This window comes from Suncus etruscus, chromosome 14 (genome assembly GCF_024139225.1).
Source record: "Suncus etruscus isolate mSunEtr1 chromosome 14, mSunEtr1.pri.cur, whole genome shotgun sequence".
NCBI lineage: Eukaryota > Metazoa > Chordata > Mammalia > Eulipotyphla > Soricidae > Suncus > Suncus etruscus.
Window position 1 is genome coordinate 49,770,877 of NC_064861.1, and position 18,439 is coordinate 49,789,315.

The following is an 18,439-nucleotide window of genomic DNA, read 5'->3' on the forward strand; positions in this document are numbered from 1 at the left end:
ATATGGAATGTTAGAAATCAAACCAGTCCCTCTCAGGTCAGCCACATGCAAGACAAATACCCTACCACTGTGTTATCTCTCTGGCCCCATCTTTCTTAAAGAAGATAGATTTCCAGAGGTTGGGGCAGGGTATGGAGTATTTTTATTTATCACTTTGATAGTTTTATCTGAAAAGGGCCAAGCTGTAGGCCAGAGAAGTTTGGGTCCTCTGTTCTAATGAATGAATAAATATCAATGTTAAGTACAAGCTGGTGTGAAGTGGAACTGAATGCTGACACACTCCCCCTCCAGAAATAACACATCCTCAATCTTTACAAATCCTCCTCTTTTGTTTTAGACCTCAAGTTTATGGTGGTATTTTTGGTGTTAGGGAAGCCACAGGGATATTTTTCATGATTCATCTGTTCCTTTCAGTTTTTTATTAACAATAGAAGTTAAATGAAAAACTTACGGTGCTGCATGAAATAGGACATGTTTGACTGGAGAAATAGCTAATGTGGTAGATTACTTACCTATGTATTTAAGGCCCCAAGTCTGATCTCACTGTCACCAGTATGACTCTCTGTGCCCGAAGCAATCAGTATCTCTGTGGGCCTTCAGCACTACCAGTGTGACCTAGATAATCTCTAAATACACACTAACTGGCCGACCATCTCTGGGAGTAGCTTCAGCTTCTGAGCACAGCTGGGTGTGGTCCCTATTATTAAAATGAAATGTTTCTACACCTGTAAAGTAGGGCTAAAAGTAAGGAATCCCAGTTATACCAAACTGAACAGTGGGTTATATAATTTAATACACTAGGTGTAATTTGAATATTTCCTGGTAGGAAAACATGTGTTAGCTATTTTGCTCAGCTCATATTCTTTTTTTTTTTTTTTTTTTTGGTTTTTGGGCCACACCCGGCGGTGCTCAGGAGTTACTCCTGGCTGTCTGCTCAGAAATAGCTCCTGGCAGGCACGGGGGACCATATGGGACACCGGGATTCGAACCAACCACCTTTGGTCCTGGATCGGCTGCTTGCAAGGCAAATGCCGCTGTGCTATCTCTCCGGGCCCTTTGCTCATATTCTTAAATGAGGCATTCTTACATGTTTGGGTCTTGTATTTTAGGATAGAGCCTTGCTAATAGCAGTTAGCAAAGCTAATTATGTCTTTGAAATGCTTATTTCCAAAGGAAAATGGCCCACCCTGTTCTGAAGTTCCTGGGTCATGCCATGTTCATTTCCATGGGATTTGTGGTTTCTGTGAAAGGCAAGATGGCCAGCGCTGTGGAGGCGCCAATATTCGTCGTGGCACCTCATTCAACCTTCTTTGATGGAATCGCTTGTGTGGTGGCTGGGCTGCCTTCCATAGTGTCTCGAAATGAGAACATGCAGGTGCCTCTGATTGGCAGTAAGTACTGTTAAAGTGCATAGCTTCAGTATTTCTATATTTTATTCTATGTGAAATGTCATATAGAGTTGACCAGGTTACATATTAATAGTTCGAAAATGAATGGGGCACTTCAAACGTACATTTTTGTCTTTCAGTGAGGTAGCAAAAGAATGAATTTTTAAAAATAATTATATTACTTTCTGTATCATTATAATTATTTTTTTAAAGAAAAAAATTTTGGGGGTGTTTGTTTGGGCCATACCTGGTGGTGTTCAGGGTTTACTCCTGGCTGTGTGCTCAGAGATCATTCCTCATTATGCTTGTGGGACTATATGGGGGTGCCAGGAATTGAGCCCGGTTTAGCCGTGCATAAAGCAAGTGCCTTATCCACCGTACATTTTGCCAGTCCCCATTATAATTCTTTAAAAAAAAATCTTACCTTTACCATTATTTGTTTGTGTGTCTTTTGGGTTGTACCTAGTAGTGTGTAGGCCTCATTCTTACTCAGTGCTTAGGGATCACTCCTAGCAGTGCTTACAGAGGAATCAAACCAGGACAAGCTGCTTGCAAAGCAAGTACCTTAATCCCTGTACTTTGTCTCTAGCCACCACATTTTGTTTATTGTTTTTGTATTTTTTAGAAATAGGTCACATTTACTCTTCTATTGATTTGATATGTACCACATAATGATCTGATACATGTACTCATTGTGAAATGTTCAGAGTCATTTTAGTTAGCATCTATCACCATATAAAGTATACTTTTAGGATTTTCCCTCTTGACCCTTTACTTCCACTTCTCTCTTCCTTTTGCAACCACCATTCTGCCATTCTCTTCTCTTTATGAGTTCCATGTGTGTGCTTGTAAAGATGTTTTAGAATTTCACAATAAGTGAAATTTTGTTGTAATGTTTTCTTTCTGACTTATGTCGCTTTGTATTATTTCCTCCAAGCCCATTCATCTTTTCACAGAGGACAGGATTTCTTTTTTTTTTTTTTAATGAGGTTCAGTTGTATCTTTGTATGCTTATGTACATGTTCACCTAAACCCATGCATAAACATGCAAACAGAGTCCTGTATCATTTAACCAAGGGGATCCATTCTGAGAAATGTGTTGCTAGGAAACTGTCATTGTGCAAAGGTCCAGGTGGTCTAGTGACACACCTGGGCCAAGTGTCAATGACCAAACACCAGGTGATTCCTGGCTGTTTCCTCTGCATTCACTCATCATTGTCACCCACATTGCTTGCTTCTAGATTTAGATAATTATCAATCAATCTTGTGATGCAAATATCTTTTCAAAGTAGCATTTCTATTCTTCTATAAAGCTGCAGAGACAAGCTTTTAATAGCAAGCATGGTTAATTTTTTTTTTTTTGAGCAACAGAGAATTTAACCAGAGAATTTGTGGAAACATTAGGTCCTTGCTGTTTCAGAAATGTCTCTGCTGATATGAGGGCTAAGGAACACACTAAATCTTTTCTCCTAATTTGGTTTTCTTCATTATTGACCAGAATTTCTACTAGGGAACAATGTGTAACTCTTTGAAAATGATAATGTGGAACAGTCAGTGCTTCCTGCCATTAAAAAAAAAATAATGAAGCAAGTGAAATGTTTTTCCCACCCGATGCTTTGGTCTCTCCCTCAGGGATTAGTTTCTAAGTAACTGCTCCCGGATGTCCCAGGTTATTACTGGCATGAGCTGGGAGAGAGGGGATGAACATTGCCCAATCTCCTGGGTACTCAAAAGAAATAAGAGGAGTTGTAGGACTCTTCCTTTGACCCCCCATTTAAGGACCCTGTTTGTCTGATAAGGCATTTTTTGAAAGAAAAAAAATTATTTCACAACAATCTTCATAAAATTATTGTCCTTTAATTATGTATACAATGAATTCACATGATTCTTTTTCAAAATATTCCTAGAATAAAACAAGATATTCTTGTAGTCCTTTCCATGCATTGTGTGTCATCCGAGAAGGAATGCCAGGAAAGCAAAAGTCATGTCTGCTTCTTTTCATCTTCTTGTTGGTATTGCTGCAATGACCAAGCCCAAGCCACCAGGTCTGGTGACTCAAACTTGGGTTACATGTTTTGTCTTTTCTTATTTTTGCTGCTAACTTCTGTTAAATCAGTGACTTTTCTGTTAGGTACTCCTTTTGGAATACTGCTAGGAACTAATAAATTTATATAATAACTAATACTGCTGGGAACTAATAAATTTATAAACTAATAAATTTTTAATCAGAGCCTTTTCAAAAGTGACTCATATTGTATTGGTTCTCTTCTTAATTTTTCTAGAAAATTTTTTCTTTAGAAATCTCCTTTCTACCCCTCCTCTAAGTGTGCCCATTGCAGAGAACAAAATTGGGTCCAAAGTGGGTAAGGATAATGGCAGAGTCCCATTTCTTGCCCCGCATCTGCATGGGCTACTCCTCACTGACCCACCCGGTTCAGTTATGCTTTGAGCCCTGAAAGAAGGGGACCTGGCATTAGGAATAAGCCTTTCATTGTCATATGTTAGTTGCTCTAGCCAAATATAATGACTTGGTTGTGACTTTCTGTTTGTTCTAAAGGATTGTTACAAGCTATGCAGCCTGTATTGGTGTCCCGGATAGATCCAGATTCACGAAAAAACACGATAAATGAAATAATAAAGCGAGCCACATCAGGAGGAGAGTGGCCTCAGGTAAAATGCAGGTGTTTATATAAATATATTGAAAGTTTGTGCATAAATATACTTGCTTTTTTTTGCAGATTCTACATCAGAGCAGAATCTGAGAACACTGGGAGATTTATTTAGCGTAATCGAAAAAGATGAAATGAATGTATTTAAGAGACCTTCTTCCCCATGAGCTTCTTCTTGAACTTAAAAATATCACCATTAAAATTTCTTAAAAGTTGGGGCCGGGCGGTGGCGCTAGAGGTAAGGTGCCTGCCTTGCCTGCGCTAGCATAGGACGGACCGCGGTTCGATCCCCCGGTGTCCCATATGGTCCCCCAAGCCAGGAGCGACTTCTGAGCACATAGCCAGGAGTAACCCCTGAGCGTCACCGGGTGTGGCCCAAAAAAACAAAAAACAAACAAAAAAAAATTTCTTAAAAGTTGTTTTATTGGGGGCAGATTGCACAGTGGGTATGCTGTTTGGCTTGCACGTGACCAACCCAGTTCAATCCCCAGCATCCCATATGGTTCCCTGAACCTACTAGGAACCTGAGCACCACTGGGTGTGGCCCAAAAACCAAACAAAAATTGTTTTAGTGGCCACCCTGGTGCTCTGTTAGCAAGAATCACCACTTTAGATGCTGTTGGCCCCAGGCCTGATGTGCATGGCACACAGTGCAGGGGATCAAACTAAGGCCTGACACATGCAAACTGTGTGCTTTACCTCTCAAGCCCCATCCTGCTCTCTCATTCTCTTTGAAGTCTCTAAATTAGTGAAAGCAGTGTTTGCTTCATGTGAGAAAAAGTAATTCTTGACACTGCATTTATTTACTGTTTTAAAGATGAGATACCAAAACTCAGTTATATCAGCCATATAGTGGGTTTAAGGAAGAAGTGATTGAAATCTTTAGTTAACCTTAGGTGAGGGTAGTCAAGCAGGGATTTTCACTTCAGGGTGTATCATATTTTATCTAAAAAGCTCCTCTGGTTTTCCTTTTCTAAAGCAAAAAGGAGGGCTAGATAGTACAGTGGATAAGGTGCTTGTTTTGAATGCTACCAACCTGGTTCAATCCATGGCATACCATATGGTCCCCTGAGCCCTGCCAGGAGTGATCCCTGAGTGCAGAGTCAGGGGTAAGCCTTGAGCACAGCCAAGAATGGCTCTAAAAAGAACAAACAAAAAATAAGTAAAGGGAAGGAAGGGCAATATTTGTTGCATACAGAAAGCTTCCAGTGTGGTTTAGTAAGAATCCATGAAAACATAGAACTGAAGCAGACCTAATGGCTCTGTAGAGAGCTGACCCACCAATGATGTTGATATTAAAGAACTAAGAAAAGGAGTTGGAGATAGTACCAAGTGGGGGCATGCCATTTGCCTTGCAAGTGACTAACACAGATGTGATCCCTATGATCCCCATCACTCTGTTTGCTTACCTGAGGCCATCAGGAGTGATCCATGACCTCAGAGCCAGGAGTAAGCACTGAGCACTGCTGGGTGTGACCCCAAAACTAAACCAAATAAATAAAATATCAAGAGAAGCTGACCAAACCGTTTTATTAGTCAAGTCATCTAAAAATAAGGTTTTATAATATTGCCTGGAATGATCTGGTATTGGGAATAAGGGTTTGATTTTAAAGAATTTATGTAAGACTTTTAGGGGAAAGTGAAAAGTAATCTATCTCAGCTTATTTTGTTCATCTCGGTGACTTTCTCTCCAAAGGAAGAGGGTATCTTTTGGGATACTTGCTTGGAATTTTCAGGCAGTGATGAGTCAGCCACTTGAGGGGGATATTGTAGAATGAATTCTGAGTTACTGATACTAGATGACTTTTTTGCCCCTGCCAGCCTTGGAAGTTTATGATCTATTCTGTGTCAATTTGTGGTTAATACGTAACTGAAGGATTTCTGCTGAATGAATCATACTTGATAGTAAATCCTTTTGTCATAGGAAACCTATTTTCATTGAAGGGTAGAATTTCACCTGTTCACAGTTTTTATTAATTAGACTGAAATGTTAATCTATTTCTTTTCTCCCAAGATACTAGTTTTCCCAGAAGGTACTTGTACGAATCGTTCCTGTTTGATTACTTTTAAACCAGGTGAGATAAATTAAATTATATATTGTAATGAATGTATGGAAGAGCTCTACGAGTATTTGACATTAGAACAGAAAAAGCCCTTTAAGTTTGCTCTCAGCTTTTTTTTCTTTCTGATAAAAAGTTTTTAAAGTTGGGAATTCACAGAACTCACTTTCCTTTTGAGTCTAAGTCCTTGGAATGAGGTGTGTATGAGAGTAAACAGATATGTGAGTGTGTGAATATGTGTGTGTGTATAGTGGTATGTTTGAATGTATGTGAAAAGGTATCTGTCTGTGTCTGTGTGTGGGTGTGTTGGAATCATAGACAGTTTTTTCTTCTTTTTTTTTTTTTTTTTTTTTTTGGTTTTTGGGCCACACCCGGTGACGCTCAGGGGTTACTCCTGGCTATGCGCTCAGAAGTCGCTCCTGGCGAGGGGGACCATATGGGACACCAGGGGAATCGAACCTCGGTCCATCCAAGGCTAGCGCAGGCAAGGCAGGCACCTTACCTTTAGCGCCACCGCCCAGCCCCCAGTTTTTTCTTCTGATTCCTGAATATCCAACTAGATCATGGGCCTTTGTGTCATCCAGTAGGAAAGTTAAGTTAGTGACCATGACACAGTCTTCAGTATCTTCAAAGATTCCTCTAAAAAAAAAAAAAAAGGCTGTGGATGTCAAACTGATTGCTAAAACTTTAAGATGTTTTTGGAATTGACTGCTAGACCTCTTAGAGCCAAAGTCGGAACTCACTTCTGGCAAGTGTGGTCATTCTTGCTTTAAGCATTTGGCATCAGCTTTATTTTTTTATCTTGATTTTTAACATTTTTTAAAGTCTATTGAATTAAATATTTGGGAAATGAAATATAGGTATTTGGAAAATGTAAACAAATGGAAACCTAAGTGTATACGTGGCTTGGTTACCACATCATTTTGCTTACCTAATTCTGAATTTTTAGATTTTGAATTTTGTAAATGCTAGAGATTTACTAATGTTTAGCAAATAGTCTTTTGGGGAAAATAGTTCTCTTAAGTGTATTCTATGACATGTATATAGTTAAACCATTTATTATTGATTTTGGCTTTATTGTAAGACTTGCAGACACCTAAATCTTACGCAATTTTGATGTGGTTCTAGGAGCCTTCATTCCAGGAGTTCCAGTACAACCCATCCTTCTCAGATACCCAAACACGCTGGTAGGTTTTTCTTTTATTGAAAGAATAATTTCAACTATTTCAAACAGTACACATTTTCTAAGGTCCTTTTTTTATAGTTGAATCAAAGCAGGAGTAGATACAGAGTGGGAGTTGATAGGTTTTTAAAAGTTTGCAAAGGGGGCCAGAGTGCACAGGACAGACTGTGGTTCTATCCCCTGGCATCCCATATACTCCCCCAAGCCAGGAGCGATTTCTGACCACATAGCTAGGAGTAACCCCTGAGCATCACTGGGTGTGGTTCCCCCCAAAAAGTTTACAAAGTAGGCACATATTATGTTATTTATTACATGCTGTTTTTGCTATTAGGAAACTTCCAGAAGTTATTTCCTATCTCCTACTCCTTTGTCATTCGAATGGTAAAATGACCTTAGATTTCTTCTCCTTACACTAGACATTAAAAAAACTGGCTAAGCCTTAGAAGAAACTTTTTTAAAATCAGTAGTCATCATTGGTGGGAAGGAATTGAAGTAACAAGATTATAAATCGGGGAGAGCCATGGTGTTTAACAACATGCTCAATATTTGTTAGTTGTATGACTTTTGACAATTAACTTGAAATATTTGAAAAGACCATAATATCCTCTAGAATGTTCTCATTTGGCTCAAATATGTTCCACAATATTTGCTACAGTCATCTGCATACTGATTGTGTTATTATAGTTCCTAAATGAAAGGTTTTTAGAAATTATTTTGATCCAAAAAGGAAATTACCAGAAAATTAATATTAAAAGGCGAGATATAATTTTTAATTGTGATTTTCAATTAAGAGTTCCTGATCTAGTCTACTGTCTTTGCAACAACTACTTTCCCAACTTTGGACATCTAACATTAGAAAATAAAAATTGACCCTTTTTCTCCTATAAGTTATTTTAATTTTTTCTCTCTATATAAAAACTAATGGACATTGAATTTTGTAAGCAAAGTGCTTCTTATATTTATATTTGGGGGAAATTGTATTATATTCGGAGAAAAACAACTGTGTATCAAAACTGTTTTAAAATTTTTGACCAAGAGGATTAAGTGCAGGGATTAAGGTGCTTGTCTCGCATGTAGCCAACCCTGTTTGATATCTGGTATTGCATATAACCTTCAGAGCACTGCCAGAAGTGACCCCTGAGTACAGAGTCAAGAGTAGCCCTTGAGGGCCCGGAGAGATAGCACAGTGGCGTTTGCCTTGCAAGCAGCCGATCCAGGACCAAAGGTGGTTGGTTTGAATCCTGGTGTCCCATATGGTCCCCCGTGCCTGCTAGGAGCTATTTCTGAGCAGACAGCCAGGAGTAACCCCTGAGCACTGCTGGGTGTGGCCCCCCCCAAAAAAAGAGTAGCCCTTGAACTGTTGGTATGACCCCCAAGCCAAAATAAATATATTAATTAAAAAATAACAACAGAGGGAGTGTCTGCTTAGTATGAAGGCCCACATCTCTCCTTTTGAGGTCCTGGGTTCTGTCTACGTAGAGACACCACCAAAACAAAAAATCAGACTAACTGGTTCTCTACAAAAGAAATAGATTGTTGTGAAGTACATACCAATTTTGCCAGGTAGCTCTTTAATTCAAGGACTAGTGTATCAGTTCATGGCTGTTTGACAATAAGAGTCTGCTTATTCTAACATGTTATCTTTCATTCAGAAAAAGTAAATGGGTAACCATATTGAAATTAGATTTATTTCAGTTTTTTCCCTCTGAACTGACAGGTAAAATGTTTTTGTTGTAGGACACCGTGACTTGGACATGGCAAGGACACACATTGTGAGTCGCTTAAATTTAGTTATGTAAGTTTTATTTCAGGGAAGAAAAAGAGGATTTATTGCTTTTTTTAAAAAAGCAATCTTGTTTTGAAAAAGTAAACATTTCAAATTAAATCCTTCGAGCTTGTAAGTGATTGATCTCTGTAGACAGTACAAGTCTCTTGCCCATTTACCCCTGGCAGTGCCCGTGTGTGAAATTCTAGTTGTCTAACAAAATTGGTCTTGGGTGTCTGCCAATTCTTTTTTTCACAGTCCTGAACACATGTGTCTGCCAGTTCTTAAGCATTTCCAAAAACTTAGTTTGATTCCTACCTCACTTTTACTTCATAGTTTCTCTTTTATCACAGATGTCTGAGTTGTTGGCTCACCAGATTGGCGTGAGCAGACCAGAGCAATAGTCCTGTGGCCTGATATAGCTGTGATGTGTTTAGTTTGCACTGAGAAAATAGCCAAGCTTTCAGTTCTGTTTTTGGATTAAAAAAGTGTAGGGGTCAGCAATTTCTGTGAACATTTAGGAGAAGGCGCAAAAATACAATTTCATTATTAAGCAAATGGAAATAAACTAGGCTTTTTTTTTTTTTTAAAAAAAAGACAGAACATGTAGAGTCTTACTTTTCCTTACGAAGGTGATCTGTTACACTGAATGGGGGAGAGGGTGAGAGAGAGAAAGAGAGAGAGAGAGAGAGAGAGAGAGAGAGAGAGAGAGAACCCAGGGTAAGAGAGAGAGAAAACCCAGGGTAAGACATTGCAAGACAATGGATATGTCACTGAGCCACTTCTCCAGTCCCCAGAAGTGTATTATATATGGAATTCTATTATATATGTATTATTGTATATAATATGTATTTTACATATACATATTATATACAATACATATGTAATATGTGTATTATACAGAGCTCTTTATTATATACAGAGCTCAAATTGCCTAGTTGACAGGTAAGTGACAACCACTTGGAAATACTTAAACTAAATCATTTGTCTTCAACAATAAGAAACCATTAAGTGTCTAAAAAAACTTCTAAAATGTTAGTTGTAAAAATAAAGAAGTGCATATTAATTTTGAGTTTAGTTTTATATTTTTTACTTTTGTTTGTTTGGGAGCCAAGAGTGTTCAGGGTTTACTTCTATCTCTGTGCTCAGGAATTAACTCCCGGTTGTGTTTGGGGACCATTTGGGATACCAAGGATTGAACCTTGAGTCTTCTATGGCAAGACATGCTTCAAACTGGTAGCTCTATCTCTCCAGTCCATGTTTGGTTTTTCTGATGTATGGGCAGTCCAGTTTTGATGAAACTGTAGTTCATTTCTTTTTTCTCCATCAATCACTATTTTCTGAACAGAATATTTAAATAATGAACCCAAAGCTTTGATTTAAGCAAATAATTTAAGATAAAAACTTGAATTGACTTGCTTCAGATTGATAGTAAAAGATTTCTTTTGAGATGGATGATTTGAAACAGATAAACAATTTATAATTAGTATTTTGAAATTGGTAAAACCTATTTCCTTAATTCCTATGTATCAGAAAGTTGCTAGTAGAAAACTGTTTCAAAAGTTTTCTTTGAGGTGGAAGGGCACAGAACCACCTTGCTTTGCAATGAAATTTGAAGATTTCAGAAACATATTCCTGGAACTATAACGTGTATTCTTCCTAAGTAGGACCACTGTGAGAAGGTTCTGTTTGGGAGGAAAAGCTGAATATTTTTTCTTTTTTAGATCAAGAAGAGATAAAAGTGTTTTCTACTCAAGAGTTTTTCTAAAAACTAAAAAAAATTTCTAGCACATTCCAAGTATTAAAGAGAGCAATAGAAAGAACCTGGAAAAAGAAATGTTTTTCTATAGAGCATCTATGTGTCTTCAAAAGTGGCCAAAGGTTTCTCTGGTATTGGGCCTTGAATCTGACTGTCAAGGACACTTCACCTTTGAGGTTGAATATGCCAAGCTGAGTCACTGATTCACAGAGACATATTTAGTGCTGAATTTGGGGAGTGGACTTTTGCCTAAATCCAAAAATTTTCTAGCTGCATTTATAAATGCAGATTAGTGAGCAATGAGCAAGCACGAAGAAGGGAATGAAGGGGTCAAGTAACAGTGGTGGACAATGCATACCCTCACTGACCATTTTCTTTCTTTTCTCCTCAGCCTTCAGCTCTGCATACTTACTTTCTGTCAGCCTTTCACCAAGGTGGAAGTTGAAGTAAGTTATTTAACATATTATCTTGCAACTTGAGATTCAGCCTTGTCTTTTGTTTTAAATTTCTGTTCTGGTGAGACAAGATAGACAAAAGTGAAATTAAGCCAAACTTCCCCTTTAAATAAACTCAGGTTGCCCATAAAAGTATAAACCCAAACTCTTTTTTTTCTTGTTATTTTATTTTAATTTAAACACTGTGTTTACAAAAATTTGTTCAGCTCTATTGTCTCTGGATATTATTGCCATGCAGTCTTTTATTTTTCTTATATCCCACAGATAAGTGATACTGTTCTATGTCTATCCCTCTCCCTCTGGCTCATTTCACTCAGCATAATAGTCTTCATGTCCATCCATGTATTGGCTCATTTTATGACTTCATTTTTTCTAATAGCTGCATAGTATTTCATTATGTATAGGTATCACAGTTTCTTTAGACATTCATCTGTTGTTGGGTACCTTGGTTGTTTTCAGATCTTGCTATTGTAAATAGTGCTGCGATAAATATAGGGATGCAAAGGGCATTTTTGTATTATTTTTTGTGTTTCTGAGGTATATCTATAGGAGTAGTATTGTTGGATATATGGGAGCTTTATGAGGAATATCCATATTGTTTTCCAGAAAGGTTGGACTAGATGGCATTTCCCACCAGCAGTGAATAAGAGTTCCTTTCTCCCCACATCCCCACAAGCACTGATTGTTCTTGTTCTTTGTAATGTGTGCTAGTTTCAGTGACACGAGATGATATCTAATCATTTGCATCTCCCCGATGATTAGTGATGTAGAACACTTTTCCATATGCCTTTTGAGCATCTGTTATTTCTTCTTTGAGAAAATGTCTGTTCATTTCTTCTCCCCATTTTTTTATGAGGATAGATGTTAGTTTGTTTTTTATTTTCTTGTTAAGTTCTGTTAGTACCACGTATATTTTGGATATTAGCCCCTTATCAGATGGCTTTTGGGTAAATAGTTTCTCTCATTCCATGGGTGGCTAAACAAGACTCTTAAATCTAGTCCTCAAATTGTTGTTAGGAAACCTCTCTTCTCTTTGGAACTTGCGGTGCTTCACCTCTGACTGGCCAAATTTGTACTGTCTGTTCCTATCTTATCTTCCTTTTCATGCTGACCTCTGCCAACTGGCGCAAGATCATTCTCTCCTGACTGAAAGTGATTATAGCCTGAGTAAAGGCTATACTCAATTCCTTGGAAATGGGTTCTGTGACAGCTTGATAGTGGAAAAGGCCCAGAAGTCAGAAGTCCCACTCTGAATCATGGGGTATATGGTAACCTGGAAAATCCTGTCAGGCAGGCAGCCCAGAGCCTCCTCCAAGAACTGCCTTTTTGTGTAAGTTATAATAACCAGCAGAGAAGGGAGGTGGTGGTGGTGATGGGTAGGTGTGGGGAGGAAGTTGGAATCAGATTATCCTGAAAATTCTGACCAAATATTTCAGACTGTGAAGTGAAACTTGCTTTCATTCTTGGACTTAGGGATACCCTCTAATTGCCTCCAAATAGAATCAGAAAGACAAGGAGCTGGAGTGCTTGCCTTGAATGTAGTTGATTTTAGTTCAATCCCCAACACCCCATAAGGGCCCCTAAGCCCTGTCAGGCACAATCCCTCAGTCCACAGTCAGGAGTAAGCCATGAGCACTGTTGGATGCCATCCAAAAACTAAAAAAAAGGAAAAGGAAAAGAGGGGCCGGGAAGGTGGCGCTAAAGGTAAGGTGTCTGCCTTGCAAGTGCTAGCGTAGGATGGACCGCGGTTCGATCCCCCGGCATCCCATATGGTCTCCCCAAGCCAGGGGTGATTTCTGAGCTCATAGCCAGGAGTAACCCCTGAGCGTCAAACGGGTGTGTCCCAAAAACCAAAAAAAAAAAAAAAAAAAAAGAATGGTGAGCCCCAAAGTGCATGTCTTGATTTTCTAGTGGTCTCATGGATTGTATGGTGAAGTCTAGAGTTGGTGTTGGGAGTTGGGAGTATATAGTGAGGGCTGGTGCTCTAACTGCAGGACTGTAGGATGAAATTCCAACAGATACTCCTTTCCTCTGTTTTGATTCGTGAAATCTTTAAAGAGTGTTAAACTTAGTTTAGCTTTAGTGAAAGATTTTCTTTTTGTATTTTTATTTTTGCCACATTCAGTAATGCTCAGGGCTTACTCCTGGCTCTGCACTTCGAAATCACTACTAGTGGTGCTCAGGAGACCATAGGGGATGCTAGGGATCAAATATGGGTTGGCTGCATGCAAGTCAAGCTCCCTACCCGCTGTGCTATTGCTCCAGCACATAGTGAAGGTGTTGTCTGCCTTGAAAGGTTATTGCTGGTGTGCTGCCTCTCCCCACCAGCACAAACAAACTCTCCAAACAAATAGCTAATTCTTGGGCTTTATTTCAATGAATCTAGAGAAACATTTTACTCCCCAGTTCCTGGGCTTCGATGAGTTTAGAGAAATGTTTACTCTATGCCTTAGTCACACTTAGTTTAGGAAGTACTCGGGTTGGGAAAATGAAGCAGGTTTGGTTTCTCTTTGCAAGAATTATGAAGTTATTTGACCACAGAACCTCATTCTTCTGGGTCACTCTTGAAAAAAAAAGATGATATTTTAGGAAGCTGTATTTTAAATTATTTCCAAGTTCTTAGAGCACGTCACTTCCTTCTTTAATAGTTACCCAGACTGTCTAGCTTTTGTTTTCTTTCTTTAAAAAAGGAAAAGCATACTTACAATGACCAAGTCTGTCCTCTTTGCAAATGAGCAAATACAGGAACAGCTCATGCTATCCCTTCCTCCAGATGTAACCCCTCCAGTTAAAATAAGGTCCAGCAACAGTTGTGGAAAGGCACCTAGATCTGTTTTTGTTTTTAAATCTAGCACATGTCAGTGATCAAAATGCCTGATAACTGAACACTGGAAATTTTTCTGGTCATTTTTTTCACTATTACCACATTTCCTTTCTGTGTAACATCTTTATTTTATCTTCTTTAAAATAAAAATTACAATATTTTCATTCTCCAGCTGGTTCTTCGAGCTGTTTAGATAATGTTTCTGGCAAAGCAAAGAATGTATTCTTTGTTCTGTAACTTCACAAATGGCTCGAAACCAATTTAAACTAGCTGCCAATTTCAAATAGCTGAGTCTGTAGAGATTTGTTGTATCAGAACCGTGGGGCATGACCAAAGGATTGGAATTTGTGGACTTCAGATTCAGCCTTTGTGTTTTGATTATATTTGAGGCACGTGAAACTACTTTTCTAGCTTTTTTGGTTTGTTCTTTTATGTATTTTTATTTTCATTTTGGCAGTGCTAGATATTGAACTCAGGGTTTCACACATGCGAAGTAAGCTACATCCTTGATTTCTGACGCTACTTTTTATCCCCAAGATTCTCTTTATTAATTGAATCACCATGAATTTCAAAGTTGCAAAATTAATTATGATTGAGTTTCAGTCATACAATGTTCCAACCCAAAAAATTCACCAGTGACCACTTCCCTCCACTTATGTCCCCAGTTTCCCTCTCACCCCCAACCTACATCTGTGGCAGGCATTTTTTTTTACCTACTTTCAGATTTCCTTCTTCTCCAGAGTAACCACTTCCTCTACCAATGTCCTCTTGTGCCCTTCTCTGACTTATTCTCACCCCTCCTCAATCCTCATGGATAAACTACTACTACTGTAAACCAGTTCTTTTGCTCACTGTCTTATTGCCTTTGGTCATTTGTTATCCTGCTACTATGTTTTTTTTATACTCCACATGCAGAGATCTTAACATTTTACTTTTTTAACTTTAACTCCTCATTGTTTGGAGGTAACCTGCGAACCATTGGGCCCAAAGGAATGCACAGATGCATTCCAGAGAGCTGGCCCAGTCTGAGGTTGCAGTTTCTCAGCAACCAGAATGGCCCATATCACAATCCGTAGGCAGCTTAGAAGAACCAGTGATGTGCTGAATGGCTGCACTCTCCATTGTCCTGCTTATTCAGAAGTATCCTCTTCTCATTCCTTTTTTCTTTAAAAAATGATGCCATTCCTGGTTATTATTTGTAACATATTCTAAATATTAATTAGATAAACATGATTCAAGATATGTTATTCAAATGTGTAGTTTTGAACCTAATATGGGCCTTTTTAGGGGCTTGAGCCTCTAAACTGTGAGCTGTGAGCAGGAAGAGCACTTGCTTTGCACACGGCCAACCTGAGTTCAATTCCCGGCACCTCCTGGGTTTCCGGAGTCTGCCAGAAGTGATCCCTGAGCACCACTGGTTATGGCTCAAAAATTAAAACAAAAACAAACAGGAGCCGAAAGGATGGCACAGTGGTAGGGCGTTTGTGTTGCACGAGGCTGAACCAGGACAGACTGCTGTTTGATCCCTGGCGTCCCATATGGTTCCCCAGCCAGGAGCAATTTCTGAGCACATAGCCAGGAGTAACCCTTGAGCTTCACCGGGTGTGCTCCCACAAAACAAAACAAAACAAAACAAAACAAAAAATGGGCCTTTAAGGAATCCATCCTCACAGAAATGTGGGGTGAATTTTATGGTTTTAAAAATGAACTTGGAGTGGATTGTTAAGACCTCATTTGGACCCTTTGCTCATGTAAGTGACAAGCCATCACAGCCTGCTCACAGCTGGCTCCTTTCTTTGCACAGATCTCCCCTCATTCATGAAAAGCATCAGTCTTTTTTTAATTACGAAAATCAATGTATATATAAAATCTAGAGGATGTCATATTTAAGAGTGTCCCCATATCTCTTTTTTTCTCCCTCCTTGCCTAGTCTTATTTTGAAAAGTGATTCATTTCTTGACTCTTGGAAAATGAACACAACTGAAATGGTGGGTGGTAGAACATTGTGTGATTGAAACTCAACCATCCACAACTTTTTAACTCTGTTTCTCCATACATAATCAGTGATTCAATTAAAAACATATTTTTAATTGTAGTCGATTCCAAACCTCCAACTTTCTGCAATAGGTAGTTAGCATCCTTGAGCAGTGATTGTGCATCTACAGAATAGATCTACTGAAAGCTATTTGTGAGTCATAAAGTGGCCCAGTGAGTATGTTTGCAGCATCTTACAGTGATCACTTTTATCAGCCAGTCCCTGTACAATATGCCTTCATAAGCATTGGGCTTAGGAGCATGGAAAATAAGTTGACTTGCAAGAAGTTATGTCTCCATATGTCCCACATATGCCCCATGTATGACATAAATCAGGAGCTTGCTAGTTTATCTCATAAGAGAGAATGCAAGCGATGCCAGATATTGCTGTGTGCAGCCCAACTGGAACTATGTTGTAGCTAGTGGAAATCTGGCCTAGCTCACACTTACCTTACAGCTTACATCCTCACAGAATGCATCTCAGTTTGGATGCAAAACTCATTGACTTGAAATGCCTCTGTTGTACTATAGAGACACAGAAATTACTTATAAAGACACACAGTTTTCTTCAGAAGAACTTTGAAATGCTTATAGTGAGCTAATAGTAGATGGTATTAGATCAGCAGTACTTTTAGTTGGTAAGTTAAGTAATTAAAAAGGAATTTTTAATTAAAAATGTAGGTTTAGGAAAGGATTATAGTTCATAGCCAGCATTGTGGTTAATACCAATAAATTTATTTATCTCTATAAATCTCCAAAAATCTAATTACTTATGGAAAATTTGCATGCATTCATTAGCTTATTTATCTACCTGAATACACTAAAGATTACTTTTTAGAATCTAAACATAAGCATATTCATGTATGTTAGATGACATTTGGCTTTAGGCTTAAAGCTTAAAACTCGGTTCAATCCCAGACACCACATGGTCCCCTGAGCACTGCTGGGTATGGCCTGGAAGCCCTGAGCACTTCTAGGTGTGGCAACTAGCAGCCTCTGAGCGCCACTCAGGTGGCCAAGGTCCTCACCAGCTCCCCAGGACATGAGCAACACCATATTCTCAAAGCCTAGCACTGAACTGTTAGCTCAGTTGGCCAAGAATACCAAAGAGAGGCCCCCTGGCCTCCTTAGCACCACTTGGGAGGCCCCCAAATAAATAAATAAGCAAACTAATGAACAAGCCAGGACTTTTAGAAATCCTCCATCACATATGCTTATACTTTATGTACATACAAACATTGATGCATCTCACATCTACTTGATCTAACAACCTGAATTACTCTTGAATTCTGAGAGTAGTATGTATTTGAAGAGGAATGGAGTATTTTTAAACAGGATATCCTTCAGGGTTTTCCTTACAGGTCTGCTCAGTAAATGTGTGTGATTGAGAAGATTCCTTGAACTTCTCTAATATTACCATATTTTTTATACCATAAGACACACTTTTTCCCCAAAAAAGATAGGGCTGAAGCCTGAATATTTAAAAAGGTTTTATTTTTTTATTTTCTGATGTAAAAATAAAAGTTAGGTAAATGTGTTTAAACAGCTGTGGACTGGCATACTGTAAATATACTTTGGCCTCTCAGGCTGGTTGTTCCCAGCCACCATCTCCTGACAGCGTCTTGCATTGCACCTTTCACGTTTTTCCCCCCTTGTTGTCCTGGCCTAAAAACTATGTGTGCCTTATGGTCAGTTGTGTCTTATAGAGCAAAAAATACGGTACTTCTTTGACAGGGTGTTGAGGATTTTAGCATGTGTTATGTGCTCATTTACTTGCATTTCCTTTCTTATGAGACTTTTCTTGGGAAGGAAGCAGCAAATTCACTTGAATCTACCTTCCTTCTTGTTTCAGGATTGAAAAAGAAAAATCATGGGATGTTGTAGAACTGTGTAACTGCTAAGACTGGTCTGTTAAGATTCTTTTCTTAACTGATCATTGTATCATTAGTCTTCTTTCTCACACGTTTATATACTGGAAGGGAATCCGGGTGGGATCTTGAAGGAGCAAAGAGACCGGTTTGTGTTAATAGCAAGTCTTCCTAAGGACTGTCTTTGCTTGAGGGATAGGCGTTTGAGGGATTCTGACTCTGCATGTGGTGCCAGGCCTAATCAGAGGCTACCGACTCTGAGACCAAAAGCACAAGCTAGAGGTATTGGTGTGAAAAACATGCCAGTAAGTCACCAATTTGAGAAGCAGGATGATGTATATCAGCTTCCAGCTTGGTAAAAGGATGATGATATTGAATAGTGGATGGAATGAGGAGAGGAATAGGGTGGGTTAGAACAAGTTTTAGTATGCAGT

At 38.8% G+C, this 18,439-nt stretch overlaps 1 protein-coding gene across 1 annotated transcript in view; it reads left to right on the forward strand.

Moving 5' to 3' along the window:
* LPCAT2 (lysophosphatidylcholine acyltransferase 2) overlaps positions 1-18,439 on the forward strand; it is an 81,845-nt gene that overhangs the window by 13,522 nt on the left and 49,884 nt on the right. Inside the window, exons 3-8 of the mRNA XM_049786075.1 lie at positions 1,174-1,391; positions 3,946-4,058; positions 6,072-6,132; positions 7,246-7,304; positions 9,038-9,072; positions 11,216-11,270. Of these exons, the coding sequence (XP_049642032.1) occupies positions 1,174-1,391; positions 3,946-4,058; positions 6,072-6,132; positions 7,246-7,304; positions 9,038-9,072; positions 11,216-11,270 (541 nt within the window). The remainder of the gene's footprint in view (positions 1-1,173; positions 1,392-3,945; positions 4,059-6,071; positions 6,133-7,245; positions 7,305-9,037; positions 9,073-11,215; positions 11,271-18,439) is intronic.